Source organism: Hylobates moloch, unplaced genomic scaffold, assembly GCF_009828535.3.
Source record: "Hylobates moloch isolate HMO894 unplaced genomic scaffold, HMol_V3 SCAFFOLD_18, whole genome shotgun sequence".
NCBI classification, from domain to species: domain Eukaryota; kingdom Metazoa; phylum Chordata; class Mammalia; order Primates; family Hylobatidae; genus Hylobates; species Hylobates moloch.
In genome coordinates this window covers 79,995,368-80,014,714 of record NW_026652293.1, presented here as the reverse complement: position 1 = coordinate 80,014,714, position 19,347 = coordinate 79,995,368, and the positions used below count along the sequence as shown (strand labels likewise).

Below are 19,347 nucleotides of genomic sequence, written 5' to 3'. Positions count from 1 at the left end.
GCCACTGGAAACTTCCAGACAGCGGCAGGAATTCCTGGATTTCTAGGAATCCTCTTAGATTTTCTTGACATCTCTCATGAACTAAACTGTGTCCCCTTAAAATCCACATGTTGAAGTCCTAATCCCCAGAACCTTGGAATGTGACTGTATTTGGAGATAGGATCTTAACAGAGGTAATTCAATTAAAACAAGGTCATAAAACTGGGCCCTATTTCAGTATGGCTGGTGTCTTTATAAGAACAGAAAATTTGAACACAGTCATAACACAGAAGGAAGACAATACGAACACTCAGGGAAAAGACAGTCATCTACAAGCCAAAGACAGACTTCACAAAACAGCCCACCTCTGCCAACATGTTGATCTCAGACTTCCAGTCTCCGTAATTGTGAGAAAGAACATTTTGGTTCTTTAAGCCACCCAGTCTATGGTACTTCGCTATGAGAGCCTTCGTAAATGAATATAGATTGATATATGGGGACTGGACTGGGCAATACTAATGAAACAGGACCTCCCTCTACCCTCCCTATCCTAGAGGAAGCTGCCTGCAATGTCCCCTGGTGTCCTTGATCTCCCGTCACAGGGACCTTCTCACACTCCGGAAGATGAAGACTTTAGCAAGACCGTCATTTCAGAAAAAGAGCTGGACAGGAGATGGCATGATGAAGATTAAAACCGACAAACACCTAATACTGTCATGAACTGCTACACACCAAACTATTTAGAATCCATGTGAAAGAAAGAAAAAGAAAACCTGAAAGGTAACTCAAATAAACCAGTAGATTAATTTCTCTCAGCTGATAACAAGTAGGAAAAATAATGATAGTGAATATCTGAAATACACAATAATGTTTCTCTAGCAGACAAATTTCAAAATTATGATCTCTGAACAAAAGATTACGTAATATATTTTCAAAATCTAGGCACATAATGATGTGCACAGATACCAGCTAGTATGTGTTGAGTGTTGGTGCCAGACAGCCATCGTGCCGATGAAATAGGCAGTGGTTGTTTCTTTTTCCATAAACACAAGCTAAAATTGTAGTATTTTAAGGCTATTTTGCATATGAAGAACCCAAAATTTAGAGAATGTAAGTAACTTGTCTCAAAGTTAACATATAGGACAAAGAAGACTTTATTAAAATCTATAAAGCAGAAATAACACAGACCACACAGATACTGGTAACAATGAAATAAAATTTAAATTATATTTAAGACTATAAAACAATATTTGAAATTTAAAAACTACTCAGGTCCAAGGATAAATTAAAAGTTGCAAAATATTAGACAATAATAGTATTTCCTTTAATTACACATAGGATACAGGTAAAATATTATTTAGAGGGAAAGTTTATATTCATATATGCTTCCATTCCTAAACAAGAAAAGTTGAGAACAAAATTATTAAGTTTTGAATCCAAAACAATTAGAATAGCAACAATTTAAAAAACTAAGGAAAGCAAAAATAAGAATGCAATAAAGATAAAAGCATGATACTATGACATCCTGGAAAAAATGCAAAACAGAAATCAGATCAGTGGTTGCCAGGGGTTGAAGGGAAAGGGAGGGGTGGTGGAAATATTCTGTATCTTGATTGTGGTGATTACGTGACTGTGTATGTTTTTCCTAAACTTATCAAACTGTATATCTAAGAAGGGTGAATTTTACTGTACTATACCTATATAAGCCTACATTTTAAAAGTTAAGTGACTTGAAAAAGCTCATACTGTCCTTTCTGCCAGTATGTTTAAATGAATAATATTCTGGTAAGAATCCAATTATCAAAACTGACTCAGGAAGACGTAGAAAATCCAACTTTATTCAACAGACATCATCCTGTGAAATTAGCCAAAAAGGAAACTGACTTCTTAGCCCATGTGAGACACATATTTGACTGCAATTGACTAGAATGGTAAAATGGTTCAGATCTTCCTCACCATGGTGGCTAGTGAAAATTCCATGAGTCGTGCTCCTAAAATTTCCTTGCACGAGAAAACCCTAACGACATTTAATTTATCTACATTTAGTTATTGTCTGCTTGTAATAAAGACTTGCTGGTATTTGAAAACGTTAACACTTCAGTTCCTTTAACAGAAAAATATTAGAGAATGACATCTAGTGCAGATCTCACTTTAGACATGATGAAACAAAAGCCTAGTTTAAATGACTAGTTTATGCCTAAATTAAATGCCTAATGTGAATGCCTAAATTAAAAGTCTAGTTTAAAAGACGCTATACAGAACTGATTCACAGCAGCCGATAAAAGAACCTTGGTTCAATGACATCACCAAATCATTGCTATCTCCTCTCCAGCTACGAACCGTAAGGGCAGTGGTGGTAGTGGGGGGAGCGTGAGAAAGGGTCACAAGATAGGCATAGCCAACTCCACTGTCCCTGAAGGCTGACTCATGAAGCCAACTCTCTCCTTTGTGCAGGAAAGTGTCGTTCAAACATTTAGGAGGGGGCTGATGCCTGCAAACATCATTTCATATCACCAACAGATACCTGACTCATCTCCTCAATCCTCTGCCCCTTCATACCATGGAAGAGGAGAAGCCATCTCAGAGACAGAAACCAAGACATTGAGATGAAATGATTTAAAAAGAGCTTAGTGCAAAAATACGAAAAGCCTACAGTTAACCAACAAGGCAGGGTGTTTCTGCTCATCTAAGCTGAGGCAAGATATCAACATCTAGATATCTACCATTTTTCCTCTCCATTTTTTTTCTTTTATCCATTGAGTGTCTTGTAAGGGTTGAGCAACAGATATACGCTAGCAAGTGAAACAGATGCTACTTTAAAGTGCGTATGGTCTATGAAGGAAGTGGATTATAAAGAGCTCAAATGACATATAGAGTGACAAGTTCAGATAAAGGCCACAACAAATATAAGTAGGTTCTAGTGCCATAAAACCATGGGGTGCAGAAGCAAAGTTCCTCCATAATCTTTCAGAGAAGGGCATGAGGGCCAGCATCTCCAGGAGGAGACGTTATCAATCAGTCCAAGTGCAAATATGGAAATTTTTTTTAAATTGTGCAGTAAAAGACCAGCTTGTAGAAATGCCCTGAAGTGAGGCTGAGTTTGGTGGCTTGAAGAACATCAAATAAAAGGAGAATGCATGTAAGATAGTGAATGAAGGTAGAGGGTGAGGAACCAGATGAGAGAGATGCAGAATCCAATCCTTATGGAATTGTAGGCCCTGGTGAAGAGTTTGCATTTTATTCTGAATGCAATGAAGAACCATTGAATGGTCTCAGGCAAGGAAAAGGCATAATGAGACATGTTTCCCAAAGATTATTCTGGCTACTTGTGAGGAAAAGGTGGGAAATATGGCCACTGCATATAACCAACCAAAACCAAACATCCTTTATTCTATCTTTATGTTTCTACACTCATATTATATAATCAATAGAAACAAAACGTGGCTAATACCCTGTCTTTCTTATTTAGACAGAGTCAACGTCTAACCTGCTGCCAAGTCATGCAGGTAATCACCAAAGAACTCTACTCTAGTGGCCCTAAGAGGTGTTAGTTCTAGTGGGACAGAGACTCTGGAAGTAATCTCAGAGAAAAAACGAAACAACAACAACAACAAAAAACTCTGATATGCTCTGTTCTTACCGTTTTCTTTCCTCATCTGGGTTTCCTTTCTTGGGCTTCTTTTGATTCTCTCCCAGGCAACTATATGGAAACACATAAGAAAAAAGAGAGATTGTTACTGCCCTCCACATTTTTTTACCTTCTTCTCTAACTTTCTGTACCATTAAAACAAAACCTGCCTTTTCTTTTTGACAAACTTCCCTTTCCTTGAAAATCAATAAGCAGTCACAGATAGAATGCATTTCAGAAATTAACCACAGAGACCAGGCCTCTGGCGGGACAGAATGCCCACAGTCTGACTTTTGATTCTGTCAGTCTGAAGATTTATTGTGACCCGACATGCAAACTTCCTGAATCTCCAGAAGACATGAGAGCTCCCAAGAAGCTATAAAGACCTTAACAACAGGGAAGTGTCACTTCTGCAACAACCTGAGGCAAGATGATCTGCTTGTACACACCTTTGTGGACTATGAGGACTGTCAGTCTTGGCCCACTGAACCAGAGCAAGCTTCTCTGGGCCCTGCTGCACGTGGGCATCCATGGGCAGGTAAGACATTGGGATCTTTACATACATTCAGGAAAGCTGATTTTTTCATATTACTCTTGGTGTTTTGCCATCAATTACCATCATCTTTACGATAATCAGGCAAACACTAAATGATGAAGTGAGGGAAATCAGGTGATTTGCATGGTTAACGCAATAGTTAGCAGCTTGTGTTTGTGACTTGGTTAATCAAACTTTCTACTCCACCAGTTGTCCAAACATAGCGTTTCCTTGATGGTTCTCTTTTCCTCTATTATCACATCTGCAGCACTGGTCTATCCTTCTGCTTCTAGGTAGCTTTGCATGTAAGAGCCTCACCTCTGCTTACCAGCAGTATTCAGGGAAAGCATTTCGAACCAACGCTGAGAAAGTGCCTTCCCTGAATAGAGCTCATATGTATATGTTCGAGAAACATTGCTAGGTATCAACACACAAGGCCACTAGGCAAAGAATATATTTGTTAAATATAAAGGAATAGCAATTTACAGAGGTGGGGGCTTTTTATAGAATCAGTTGCTGATGTAGAGATTTTGTGTAATAGTCACAATCACAGTCAAATATGGATGTAATGTTTATTTAATAGGGTAGATTGTAAATCAGGTAAAAAGTAATTTAAGTGTCTCCTTTTTTCCCCTTTTCCTGGAATCCAGTTTTCTCACGATTCCATCTTCCTAAACTGGTCAATAAAGAAAGAATTTCATAAAATAATTGTCCTCTGGGTTATTAGTGATTCATTGACTTACACATCTAAAGGATGTTTGTATTTTAAAGTTGAAAAGAAGACAGGAAAGTATTTAACATCAGTAGGGACCTAATTGGAATTCCACATCATTAATTTACTGAACATAGCTGGATACTAAATTCTACTGTGAATAAAGTAAAAAGTGTTTTTCTTAATCCAGAGGAATTCAGATAATATCAGGCCATAGGTGATGTACAAAAATTTGTTGACCAAATTAATAAATCAACTAATACTCTATTGTTTTTAAAAATAGGTATTTTATTAAGCTTTAAGTGTATCTTGGCCAAAGAATTAAGATTATGAATAATTTTTTATACCTTCTGTGTTTTTTCTTCTTATTTTTAAACTTTCTAAATGTTGGATGTTGACTTATGACTTCATAACTCCACAAAGAAAGTCTTAATAAACATCCCCCAAAATCAACAATTTGCACATGATTTCTCCAACTATCAAGCAGTAAAATTAAAACCCAATAAGCTATAACCAAAAGTATACATGTCTAGGCATAAGTAATATTCTAAATAATCCTTATGTTAAAGAGGGAATCATAAAGGAACTTTCTAAAAACACAGAATAAAATTATAATGCAAGCTACACAAGACTATTTGAAGGATAAAGTTAAATGTGAAGAAAATAGCTTGCTAAAATACATTCATAAGAAAACATAAATGACTAATAATGACAAAGTAAGCATTTACCTTAAGAAGTTGGGAGAAGAAAAAGGAAACAAGAAAGTTGTGGGTAAAAATAAATATGACAGGAACCAAATCTTAGGAAAGAATAATATCAGTAAGACAGCAAAAGTCTGGAAAGACCAACTAAAGAAATAGGGAATGGAGACAAAAATATAATGAAAACAGAAAGTTCAGAATAAGTATTACAGACATAAAACAAGCATGATGAAGAATTATGTATAATAAACATGATGGCTTAAAATAAATAATATTTGGAAAAAATGAAATACAAAAACTGACACATGAATACCATCAATAACAAAAAAATCCAGCTTACACAGCTGCATACACAATTTACCAAACTTCAAGTGACAAATATATTCTCTCATATATAAGATGTTCCAGAAAGTAGAAAAATGTGAAATGATGCCAACCCATTTAAGGAGATTGGTAAACTTTCATTTCAAATTAAATAAATCAAATTTTAAAAAATCACAGGTCCAACTCAATCATGAAAATAGATGCAATAATCCTCAATAAAATGTAAGTTAACTAAATCTAAAACTATAGTAAAATTGCACACATCACAATCAAATGAGATTTCTCCCAGAAATTAAAAGATAGGTAATTAGCAAAAATATTTATTAACGTAATTAACCACTTTAGAAGTCTAAAAGAAGAATCATGAGGTTATCTCAATAGTTTAAAACTGCATTTGATAATGTTTGGTCCTTATTAACAATAAAACCCCTCAGAAGAGCTGGGCGCAGTGGTGCATGCCTGTAATCCCAGCTCCTTGGGAGGCAGAGGCAGAAGATCACTTGAGGCCAGGAGTTCAAAGCTGTAGTGCACTCTGATTGCATCTGTGAATAGCCACTGCACTCCAGACTGAGCCACATAGTGAAATCTCATCTCTACATACTTTTTTAAAAAGTAGAATCTCCTTATTTTGATAGAGGCAATATGCCAAAAACATAAATGCCAAATATAAATGTCAAAAATATACAGCAACCTTAATAAAAACAATTTAGAAAGAAGTTATTATGATCAGTTACAAGACAATGATGCCTAAGAATTCTGACACTGTTAAACATAACTATGCTATAAAACATGATAAAGGTACCTATAAGATTTGTAAGAAACAAAAAAAGAATACAGAAATCTTTAACTTCATAGATGATCTATTAACTATGTAAACCCAGTAGGATTAAAAAGCCATGAAAAAAATGAGAAATTCAACAAGGCTAGTGGATACAAAGTCATCTTGCGAAATTCAATAACATTCCAACAATAACAGGCTAGGAAAAAATGTCATTCATAGATTTATTACCATTGCATATGGTATCTAGAAATCTATCTAACAAAGAATAAAATAAAAACAAAAAATTAAAGCTCTATTAGAATGCATTAAAGAAGATTTGAATAAATGTAGTTATAAATAATTGTTTTGATTGGTGTATTAATAGTATATCTACATAAACCAGGCGCGGTGGCTCACACCTGTAATCCCAGCACTTTGGGAAGCCGAGGCAGGTGGATCACGAGGTCAGGAGTTCAAGACCAGCCTGGCCAATATGGTGAAACCCCATCTCTACTAAAAATACAAAACTTACACGGGCATGGTGGTGCGTGCCTGTAGTCCCAGCTACTCGGTAGGCCGAGGCAGAAGAATCGCTTGAACCCGGGAGGCAGAGGTTGCAGTGAGCCTAGATCACGCCACTGCCCTCCAGCCTGGGTGACAGAGCAAGACTCTATCTCAAAAAATATATATATATAAAATAATATAATATAATATATATGATATATATTATTATATATAATAGATATTATAAAATCTATTATATATAATATTATATATTAAATTAAATATATAATATATATAGTGTATCTGCATAAACATAGAAGAATTTGCAAATAGATCTCTATATTCACAATGTTATCTGAATCCAAATTCAAGCTGGCACTTTTTATACAATACGCAAATTCAGAATTTGTGTATAAATTTATATGGGAGGATAAAGTCTTCAAAGAACTAAATCAATTTTGAAATAAAGACTAAAGAGGGTATGTGACGGACACTGCCCATGGGCGACGTCAATATTTATTTCACCCTATTGCTAGTCAGAGGCTAGAAAGCAGCAGCTACCTCCCCCAGACTCATCTGCAGCCAATTATCAGGCTGCAAATTAGGTACTGCCCAAGGTAACAGGCCTCTGACAAGGAGGGTCAGAGCAACAGGAGCCTCTCTGCATCTGTGTTCTAGAGGACATTCTCCAGTCTTCTCTCACACCACATCTGTGATCCAAATGATTGACACACACCAAGGTGACTCCTTGGGAATGCATTTACTTTCACTGAATTTCCTCTTCATTTTGGTTGTTCCTGATGAATTTCAGCTCTTTACCATCTCTTTGTTGGGTCTCAGAAAATGATACTCAAAAATAAAAGCCTCAGAAGCAGCTCTCTCTTTCTCCTGCCCTCCCCTCTGTGGCAACTCTTTCCTACCCAGGGCTAGCCATAGAAATTAGAATCCCTCTTCCCCAAGGTGATTGATAGAAACCAGAACCTCTTTTCCCCAAAGCCAGCCATAAAATTAGTAAGATGACTCTAACTTTCCCTCTATCTTTCTGTGTAAGAACCGGCCAAAAAGTCATTATCTGACCTACTTTGTTTGACTGTAGGTCACAAGCCCCCATTCCAGAGAGTGTTCTGCCGCATACCCGTAAGTAAAGAATGCTGTATAGAGAGGTCAAGAAGAATCGAAACAGAACAAGACTTGCTGGGATTTTCCACTCTGTCTATTAGCATTAGGCCATATCCTTTTTGTCCAATCATATTTCTACATGGCTATCCAAAATTTGTTGAACCTAAGCATAGAAATGGACAGTTTCCTTTGCATCTTTGGGTCTTCATTCTGAGGTTCCTGTGTCACATAAAACGATGATCAATAAATTTGTATGCCTTTTGTCCTATTAATCTGCCTTTTCTCAACTGATTTCAGAGAATCTTCAGGGAGCAAAGGGGAAGTTTTCCTTTTGTCCCTGCATCTTCTTTGGTATATTTTAAGAGGTTGTTGTCTACTTCTCTCTGTGTCATTCCTCCATACTCACTGAGCATAGACATTTCTTCCTAAAATACATGCCACATTGCATTTTTCTCCAGCTTATAAATGTTCACTGCTTTACCACTTTCTACGCGCCTTTGAAGGCCCTTCTTTATCAGACCCCCAACTTCATTCTCAACTTCTTCTGCTACTGGAGTCATCTCTGAACAATATGCTCCAATTATTGGCAGTAATACCGTATACTTGAAACTCATACATTTTCACAGGTTGTCCCTTCAGCTTGGACCATCTTTTCCTGCTTTGTAAGTCTGCCTAACATTTACAGCACAATCCAAATGGCAATTCCTCAAACAGGTCCTTCCTTCCTGCTATCCCAAATCAGAATTCCTTTCCTTCCTTCCTTTTATTTCTACATTTCGTTGTTTGTGCTTCTACCTAGAACACATTAGCACCTGCCGTATCTTAAAAAGAAGCCATTGTGGTGTAATGGAAATGATGGATGACTTCACATCATAAATTACATGTTAGATTCATAATTTTATAGCAAAGGCAACCTTGACATGTTTTAATTCTCTCTCAATTTTAATTATCTGAGCCACGTAATGTCTATTTTTTTAAAGCTGAGTCAGAGTGATTAAGTACGATGTTCTTTGAAGGGGCCTATCCATTTTTAAAATTTGCTTCCATATCCATTTTCCTTCCATGTTTAATTTTTTCTTGCAACCAAGACCATTGTCTTACCTAGGCTTTCCATAAATATTGGTTAACTTTAAAAGAAGGGAAGCATTTTTTCTTTAGGGTAAATAATTGAATTTATCTCTTAGCACAATTGTGTCATTTTTCCTCCATCTACTCCCAGACTCATGCTCATCCTGAATTTTAATGGGCCTTCTCCATCCATGAACCCTTAAGCATTTTTTTTCTTTTTTGAGACAGAGTCTTGCTCTGTCGCCCAGGCTGGAGTGCAGTGGTGCTTTCTCGGCTCACTGCAAGCTCCGCCTCCCAGGTTCACGCCATTCTCCTGCCTCAGCCTCTCGAGTAGGTGGGATTACAGGTGCCCGCCACCACGCCCGGCTAATTTTTTGTATTTTTAGTAGAGAGGGGGTTTCACCATGTTAGCCAGGATGGTCTCGATCTCCTGACCTCGTGATCCACCCGCCTGGGACTCCCAAAGTGCTGGGATTACAGACATGAGCCACCGTGCCCAGCCCCCCTTAAGCTCTTTAACAAACATGAATTTACTGAAAGACTAAATGAAGATGTCAAGGGACAGCTGAACTATTTAACCTGGTGAAAGGAGACGGCATGAACCATCAACTGTGGGGAAGACAAACTGCTGCCTCATAAAGACAGCTTCTCTGACCTATTTTGTTTGACTATAGGTCATAAGCCCCCATTCCGGAGAGTGTTCTGCCCCATATCTCTAAGTAAGGAATGCTGCACAGAGAGGTCAAGAAGAATCTAAACAGACAGAACAAGACTTGCTGGGATTTTCCACTCCGTCTATTAGCGTTAGGTCATATCCTTTTTGCCCAGTCATATTTCTACGTGGTACTCACTGGAGCACAGGAGTGATATGATGAGAGTTTTGCCTTGGGTCTATCAATGTAGTCACATCATATGCAAGATTGTCTGGAAGGGGACTGGGAGAGCGGACAGAGGAGTGGGATGCTGTAGAGCCCATCATTTAATATTAAGCAAGATGTAAGAACAATAATGCGTGTCATCTGAATACATTCTACAAATTATGAAGTATTGGAAGAGTGTAAGGCTAAACATTACCAAAAAAGGTGTGACTAAAGTCAAAAGCATTCAAATGCATATCCTGCATCCATAATTTGCAAGGACCTGACTGTTCATTCTCATACCAACCCACAAAGCTGATGGATGGAAAGTTAAGCTCTACACCCACATGAAGAAAAAGAGAAGCAGAAAAATTCAAGTGACAATTGTGTAGGGTTGCCAGATGAAATACAAGATGCACTGCTAAATTTGAATTTCAGATAAACAATGAATAACTTTTTAGTAAAGTACAACCCATGTTATAATGCCCAAAATATTATATGAGGGACATTCATACTAAAACAAATGTTTTTCTGGAATCTGAATGTGACTTAGCATCCCGTATTTTTGTTTTCTACATCTGGCGACCTATCATGGTTCCAGAGTAAGGCAAGAGAAGGAGTCAACTGGGCGTCACTGTGCACTCCTAGAGGATGCTGTCTTCAGGCTCAACCTTCTAGAAGCACAATGTACCTCACCATTACAAATGCGTATGTCCAGTCTCCTTATCTCTGTTCTCTTTCCCCCAAAAAAGGCAGCACCAAGAGTCAAGACTCACCTGAGTTTTCGCAGGAGGTAATTTCCCATCTTTTCACAGTGACTCGGTTTCTCAGCTCCTGAGTTTCACTCCACTTGAAGTTCTGACCAAAGCACCAAGAGGAAAATGCATGAGGCAGGACGTTGCATCTGACCACGGGTTCGTGCTCCTGCCAACCACGAGCTGCCAGGGGCCTGCGCATGATAGAGAAGGCAGGAAGAGCTCGAAAGGGGAGGCGGAAAGGAAAATGTGAGTGTGCGTGTGTGTGTGTGTCTGCACTCATACACACACACGGGCATACAGTGGGAAAAAATCAGACTGAAACATGAGAGTGAATCTATCACTCCAGGTTCACTTTGCTCTCAAGGAAATTCTAGTATTGCAAGATGAAACAAGGTAAGGACTTCCCTATTCCTCCGAAATGAGCATAATAATAAGATTACACAAGAATGGCAATAAGAGAGTTGCATTTTTGCTGGAATAAAAGTGATTAATCTGGATTCATGATTTCTTAGGCAAACTGTTCGTTACAGAGATCTGAGATCTCAAGATTCCAAATATGTTGTCCTCTTCCAAACATACAAAGAGAAAGCCTCTTCTTGGGGAAAAGAAAAAAACAACGTTAGAAATAAAATATCTCTTTGTGGCTCTAGCAATGATAATCAGATCAAATGTCAATAGCCTTTCCTCAGAGGTCTGATACTTCCAAAGACAAGATGGGAACGAAAAAGGAAAAACAAGGATGAGAATAGAAGGTTATCAAAATTATTTGGGGTAGGTTAAGAAGCCATTGTTCTGGTTGTCAGCTCACAGACTAACATGACAATGGGGAGAATGCAGGGCCTGGAAGACCTGTTGCCAGCATCTGGTCCCCACTTCCTCCCCTACGCTGCCCACCAGAGCCACAAAGCACAAGCTGGTTCTGGTGATAATTTCAAGGCCACAATATCAGCGGCAGGAGATTAGCTAACAGCTGACTCTGAGCAGTGGCTGTCAGGAGACTGAAATCGCTTATTCATGATGTCTCCTGCTGAAGGATTTACACCACAGGTGGTTGATTTTCTTCAGCTTCCAACAACACAAAATCTATTTGCTGAAATCAGAAACTATATGCTCACCTATTCCAACTCTTTTTTTCTCCCAATGAGGAAATCAGGACTGAGGAAGTTTAATTGACTGTTAACCAGCGGCAGAACTCAGGACTCTGGAGTGCTTTATCATTATTTATAAGTTTTGTATTATTTATTTATCGATCATAAACATGAGAAAACTATATTACAAGCAGGAATGTCAACACCCCATTTCAGATTTATGATTTGTCTAATTCCTATTTGACAACCTATGTACCAAAGTGCTGCTTCCCAAACTTTCTCATGTAAGCAAATCACCCAAGAATCCTGTTAAAATGCAGATTCTGACTCTTTCAAACTGGGATCAATATTCTGCCTTTCTGACAAGTTCCCAGGTGATGCCACTCCAGCCAATCCATGGAGCAGTAAAGGCACTAAGAAATGTGTTCCACCATTGCTGTCCTTGAGCAGAAACACGGCATCACTGAGAACTTATTAGAAATGCAAATTCTCAAGATCCACCTAAAACCTGCTGAATCAGAAACTCTTGGGGGTGGAGTCCTCCTGTTCCCTACTAAAATTTGAGAGCTACTGAAATAAATCTTTGTTTCTCTTATCTGATTACTCACAAATAAGCTCATTAATCCTCAAATGCTCAAGTAAGTAGGTCCATGTTAGTTTTTAGTCACTGAATGACAGAAATGTGGTAACATGAAAGGTTTCCATTTTTTCAGCACCTCTAACTCCCATTCTGTCCCATCCTAGCATAAATTGGTCTGGTAAACAAATCTCCTGGAACTCACGTTCTCCATCTGTAGAATGGATAGGAGCTATGTGAAAGGGAATCTCAGTAAGCCGTAGGTATCCTGCCATTATTACGGCCATGGCTGCTGTTTGAGAACAAAGACATGCACAATATTCAACCTGATTTAGATTCTCAATGCCATGTAGAAAATTAAGTACAAATAAGAAAAAATAAAATATTTAAATAACCCAGAGTCCTACTACCCTCAACTACCTTCTTGTGCTTTTTCGTTTGTTTTTGTCTTTGAGACAGGGTCTTGTTCTGCTGCCCGGGCTGGAGTACAGTGGCATGATCAGGGCTCAGCTGCAGCCTGTACCTCCCAGACTCAAGCGATCCTCCCTACCCATCCCCCAAGTAGCTGGGACCACAGGCGTGTGCCATCACACTACGCTAATCTTTTTTTTTTTTTTTTTAATTTTAGTAGAGACAAGGTCTTGTTACATTGCCCAGGCTGATCTCAAACTCCTGAGCTGAAGAGATCCTCCTGCGTTGGCCTCCCAAAGTGCTGGGATTACAGGCTTGAGCCACCACATCCAGCCCCCTTGTGAATTCTGATGCACACATTTATCATCCTTGCTTTGTGAAAACAAACATGCACCCACTGATTGAAAAGTTTCCAAAAATAGGATCATCCTTTGCACATAAGTGTTATCATGCCATTATATACAGTTTTAAAGACCATTTTCCGCCGGGCGCGGTGGCTCACGCCTGTAATCCCAGCACTTTGGGAGGCCAAGGCGGGCAGATCACGAGGTCAGGAGATGGAGACCATCCTGGCTAACACCGTGAAACCTGGTCTCCACTAAAAAAATACAAAAATTTAGCCGGGCGTGGTGGCGGGCGCCTGTAGTCCCAGCTACTCGGGAGGCTGAGGCAGGAGAATGGCGTGAACCTGGGAGGCGGAGCTCGCAGTGAGCCGAGATCGTACCACTGCACTCCAGCCTGGGCGACAGAGCAAGACTCGTCTCAAAAAAAAAAAAAAAAAGACCATTTTCTCAGCCAAGTGTGGTAGCATGTGCCTGTGGTCCCATCCACTTGGGAGGCTGAAGCAGGAGGATTGCTTGAGCCCAGGAGTCCGAAGCTGTAGTGTGCAATGATCATGCCCGTGAATAGCTACTGCACATCAGCCTGAGTGAAACCCTCCCATCATTGGACAAAACAAAACAAAACGAACAAACAAAAATTTTTTTATTTCTTTCCTAGCTTTGTTGATATATTGACATATAAGAAAGTGAATATAATTAATGTACATAATTTGATGAGTTTGGACACATGCGTACATTTATGCTGCCATCACCACAGTCAAGGTAAGAAAGATATCTATCATCTCCAACAGTTTCCTTGTATCTCTTTGTGATTTTTTCTTGTTTTTGTAGTAAGAACAATTAACATGAGATCTACACTCAAAGAATTGTTAAATACACAATACCTTATTTTTAACTAGAGATACTATGCTGTAACAATCAGAGTGAAAAGGCAACCTATGGAGTGGGAAAAAATATTTGCAAACCATATATTTAATAAGGGGTTAATTACCAAAAAATTTAAGGAACTCACACAACTCAATAGCAAAAATAACTAAATAAATAAACATAACCCAATTTTGAAAATGGGCAAAGGTACTGAATAGACACCTCTCCAAAGAAGACATACAAATGGCCAACAGGTCTATGAAAAGATATTCAACATTACTAATTGTTAGGGAAATACAAATGAAAACCACGAGGAGAGCTCTCATACCTGTTAGGATGGCTATGATTAAATACATTTTCTTAACAGCGTTACTAATGGGTGCAAAGTACCCCCTCTGTACAATCATCATAATGATTGTTTTCAACTAGTTCTTTTTTTGTTGTTGTTTCCAGTTTTTCTGTTGCAATAATGCTACAGTTAATATTCTTACAAATAAATCCTGACGTATTATTGACAGTTCTTATCATTGTTAATACTAGCTGGCAAATTTGCCTATAGAAAAAATTGTACATATTTGTGACATTAAATCCACAGCAGGAGCTGCCCACCAGAGGAGTAGGGGATCTTGTCTCAGTCACTCCTGCAAGGCATGGAGCCAGACCAAGCGTGTGCGCTGAAACAGTGCACACCTGTTGACAGCGAGTCCCTGCTCGTTTGCAGATAATATTGGAACCAAAACCAATTCCTTACCTAAGTACAGGGTCGAGAAACAAACTCTCAAATCTGACTCAATTATTGCATTTTTAAGGAATGACCAATAAGATGAGAATTAACCATTGAAAAAGCTAACATTTCACCAAATCGGATATTTGGCTTCAAATGTTTTCAATGTCATTGCTTGACTACATTTAAATCTTGTTATATTTGTTGTATGATAGAAAGAAATTACCTCAAATTTGGTAAAAGGCAAAATGAAGATTGCTTGGTTATTTATTATTATTATTTCATACTAAAAAAAGTCCTTTTTTGTTTTTGTTTTTGTTTTGTTTTGCTTTTTGTTTTAAGACAGGTCCCGCTCTGTTGCCCAGGCTGGAGTGCAGTGTGTGATCTTTGCTCACCGCAGCCTCAACCTCCCAGGCTCAAGTGATTCTCCTGCCTTGGGCTCCCGAGCAGCGGGGACTACAGGGCATGCCACCACGCCCAGATAACTTTTGTTTTTGTTTTTTTGGTAGAGACAGCCTTTTGCCCTGTTGTCCATGTTTGCCATGTTGTCTTGAACTCCTGGGCTCAAGCGATCCACCCACCTCTCAAAGTGCTGGGATTATACGTGTGAGCCACCCTGCCCAGACAAGAATTTTCTCATTAGCCTAATTGATCCTCATGTGAAACTTGTGGGGAATGTACCTTTGTGGTCATGATATATTTGCAAATGTAAATGGAAGGTTTCTCTTTATGACACCACTTGCCTGAATATATCACAGCTGAGAGTTGTGTTTCCCTACATGCAGCTGCCTGGCAGAAGCTGTTACATGAACAGAAACTTCGAAGGATATAAAACCCAAAGCTAATAGTGTTGAAAAACTTGGAGAGGTCTTATTTACCAACTCTTTTAGCATCAGGACCTAACTAAAAATGTTTTCCTGACTGATGAATGATACAATTCGGTTTAACAAACTGTCTACAGATCTGTGGCCTAATTCTGTCCTTCCAAGTATGCAAAATTTCGACCTTTCATCAGCACAGCCATCATGAGCTCTCTCTCTACAACCTCACATGAAGTTTTCACTCAGCAGCCTGTGTGGTGTGTTTCTTTTAGTGACATGTGGTCCTATCCATTATCAGTAATCAACTCAGCTTGTTTTTCAATGCTCTGGTGCCCATTGTTTTAATTGTTTGACACTAATAATTAGCAACTTATAAAGGTTCTCTTGTTCACATAAAATTAGAAGTTAAACCAGGGTGACGCACACTTGTAGTCAGTCCCAGCTACTCCAGAGACTGGTATTAGAGGATCCCTTGAGCCCAGGAGTTTGAAGCTGCAGTGAGCTATGATCATGCCACTGCACTCCAGCCTGGGTGACAGAGTGAGACCCTGTCTCTAAAAAAAATTTTTTAATAAGATTAGAGGTTAACCTGCAGAAATTGGGAAGTTATTACCAATAACTTATGGCTGGTAGAGAAGCAAGTAGTTTTGATTTATTTTAAGTAGAAAGTTAAATAAATTCATATATAGTTTAGTAATCTTAACTTGGGTATTTGTTTCTGGAGTAACTCTACATAAGTCCCTATTATTCAAATGCTTTTAGAACCAGCTCTTTTGTCTTTCTGCTTTGCCCACAATAATTACTATAATACACTGTTCCGCCTTATCCATGGGGGATAATTTCCAAGAGCCCCCCAGTTCAGTGGATGCCTGAAACCATGGATACTACGGAACCCTGTATATACTATGTTTTTTCTATACATGCTTATGATAAAGTTTAATTCATAAATCAGGCACAGAAGAGATTAATAATAATAAATAGAACAGTTATAACAATATACTGTAATAAAAGCTATGTGAATGTGTGTTCTGTCTCTCTCAAAATACCTTATTGTAGTACACCGTGGGTAACTGATCGGGGGGACTACTGTAACAATAAATACGAATATATCAATAACTAATGCTTTGACACATGCTTAATAACAACTGTGAACATCTTGTTCTTATGCTTCCAATGGAAAGACATACTGTACTAGAGACAATTACTTATATTATATCCAAATGATGGGCATTTCTTTTGCCTTGTTTTCAAGGGCACTGATTCTAGCCATGAGACTGAGTAAGGCCAGCTTGGCGCTCCCTGCTGGCTCCGCTGTTGATTAGATCCTGCAGTTAGGGAAGCTAAGGACAGATATTTGGTTGCAGAATATGTGCTTCCTCATATTATTCTGGTCTACAGCTCTACACAGATCCTCTGTCTTCTACCAGGTCTCATGCAGCTTGCTGCCAACTAATTGTAGACAATTACTCCTGCACTGATTATCTGGGGCAAATTCTATTTTTAATTTCCTATGTATTTTACATATTCTTCTTGGTAATTTTATTTTGGACTAAGTAGAATTTTAATAATTCTAGTCAAATAGTCATTAAATTAGAAGCCCTTGTTTGCTAAATTCATGCCATTCTTTGTAGAAGAGAAGCTTTCACATCACAAGGGTGACTAGATACTGTAGTTTAAAAAATAACCTGTTTCAGGCTTAGTTTAGGTAAAATTAAAATGTCAAGCAACGTCTCCCTTCAAGAAGTATGTAGCAAGTAAAATTTAAAGATTTTATTGATACTGAAAATTTCAGGTTTGCATAAACCCAAAACCTAGAGAGCAATTCGCTCTTCTATTTGAGGTATTTGGACACTCAAAGTACATTTTAAAAATGCGGTCTAGAACAAAATATACCTACAAGAACTGAATGATCCACTTTGGGATTTTCCGTGCAATTATTTCCTTCCACCTTTTCCATATGCTGCTCCTTGGACCACCAGTATTCTACAAGGAGTTACTTTGCATTGAAAATATCATACTGGCATACATTTTCTTTCATTTTCTTTGCTTTTTACTTCTTTCTTCCTTTTTATAAAAGACAAGGTCTCACTGTGTAGCCCTGGCTGAGATGCACTGGCTATTCCCAGGCATGATCAGAGCGTGCTAAAGCTTAGAACTCCTGGGCTCAAATGATCCTCCTGCCTCAGCCTCCCCAGTAGCTGGGACTACAGGAGGTATGTACCACTATGCCCAGCTTGGCATGCATTTTTTCTAAAATAAATTAGTTGCGGTATGAAAACACAAAAAGTGTATTTATTACTTTGCCTACTCATCTTTTCTTTTTCTTTTTCCTTTTTCTTTTTTTTTGAGACAGAGTCTCACTGTGTTGCCCAGGCTGGACTACAGTGGCACAATCTCGACTCACTGCAACCTCTGCCTCCTGGGTTCAAGCGATTCTCCCTCCTCAGCCTCCTGAGTAGCTGGGACTACAGGCACACGCCACCATGCCCAGCTAATTTTTTTATTTTTTGTAGAGGCAGGTTTTCACCATGTTGGGCAGGCTAGTCTCAAACTCCTGACCTCAAGTGATCTGCCCACTTCAGCTTCCCAAAGTGCTGAGATTGCAGATGTGAGCCACTGTGCCCAGCCAAGTTTTTCTATGCATCTTTTCTAGGAGTCCTCTGCCATTCTTAAAAATAGAAATCTCTATTACTACTCATCTAAGGGTTTTCTGTTTCAAGAAGCAGCCAGGTTTCAGGCCAACATCTCAAATTTGGAGTGTCTGTCTGTGTGTTTTTTGACTTGTAGTTTGATTTGAAAACACCATTCATTTTCTGTGTGCAGGAGACCTGATTTTTTATTTGGGCTCCACCTTGGTTCCATCTGCACCCCAGTTTCAGCCATCTTGGGATGAGACTGAGTACTCCGTATAGGCCATGATGAGACCGTGCAGAAAATACCCACATATAATGAATAGCTGAATTAGTTCTCAATATTCTACCCCACTAACTGTGATCCATATGACACGGGAGGCCAAACCTACTGCTTTGCTCAAGGATAGACCATGGAAACTTGAGTTCTGAGAAGCTCAATTGCTGGGAAATTGCCAAAAGACATTAATTATAAGCAATGCACTGCTCTAACTAGCAAGAGGCATTTCCTTGTTTTAATAGCTTCAATAGGAAAACAAAAATTGAAAAAGGTTTGCAAGAAAATAGTCACAGTATTTTAATTTAAACCAGCATATGTTTAGAAAAAACTATGACCAAATAGGTAAAGAAATGTCTGAGTGAAAAAATAAAAGGCTTGGGTAGTGTAATTGTCACTTAAAAGAATATTTGTGTCATTTTTGAAAAAAAATTCTTTTCAGCAGTTTCTTTTATTTTTAATACTCAGTAACCCAATGCCTTCTAAACAGAAATAGAGAACATATAAAAATGAGGATATGCAAGACATTACAACTTTCTCAAAGGCTCTCGAGTTTTTTCCTTACAGGTGGTTACAGTTTAGGAAATGCATGAATGAAAAATATTTGGTAGTGGAGTGATTGTATTCTACGTGAATTGAAAAGAAATGAGAAACTGCAAAACCCAG

General features: G+C 38.5%; 1 protein-coding gene and 1 long non-coding RNA gene across 2 annotated transcripts in view; one reads left to right on the top strand and one right to left on the bottom strand.

The window, feature by feature from the left end:
- Positions 1–710, top strand: part of LOC131381847 (uncharacterized) — a 28,793-nt gene extending 28,083 nt beyond the window's left edge. Inside the window, exon 3 of the long non-coding RNA XR_009210836.1 lies at positions 582–710. This is a non-coding gene — a long non-coding RNA (uncharacterized LOC131381847). The remainder of the gene's footprint in view (positions 1–581) is intronic.
- GCSAML (germinal center associated signaling and motility like) overlaps positions 1–19,347 on the bottom strand; it is a 59,075-nt gene that overhangs the window by 17,632 nt on the left and 22,096 nt on the right. Inside the window, exons 4-5 of the mRNA XM_032137002.2 lie at positions 10,964–11,136; positions 3,620–3,679 (exon numbers count right to left, since the gene is read on the bottom strand). Of these exons, the coding sequence (XP_031992893.1) occupies positions 3,620–3,679; positions 10,964–10,992 (89 nt within the window). The 5' untranslated portion in view covers positions 10,993–11,136. The remainder of the gene's footprint in view (positions 1–3,619; positions 3,680–10,963; positions 11,137–19,347) is intronic.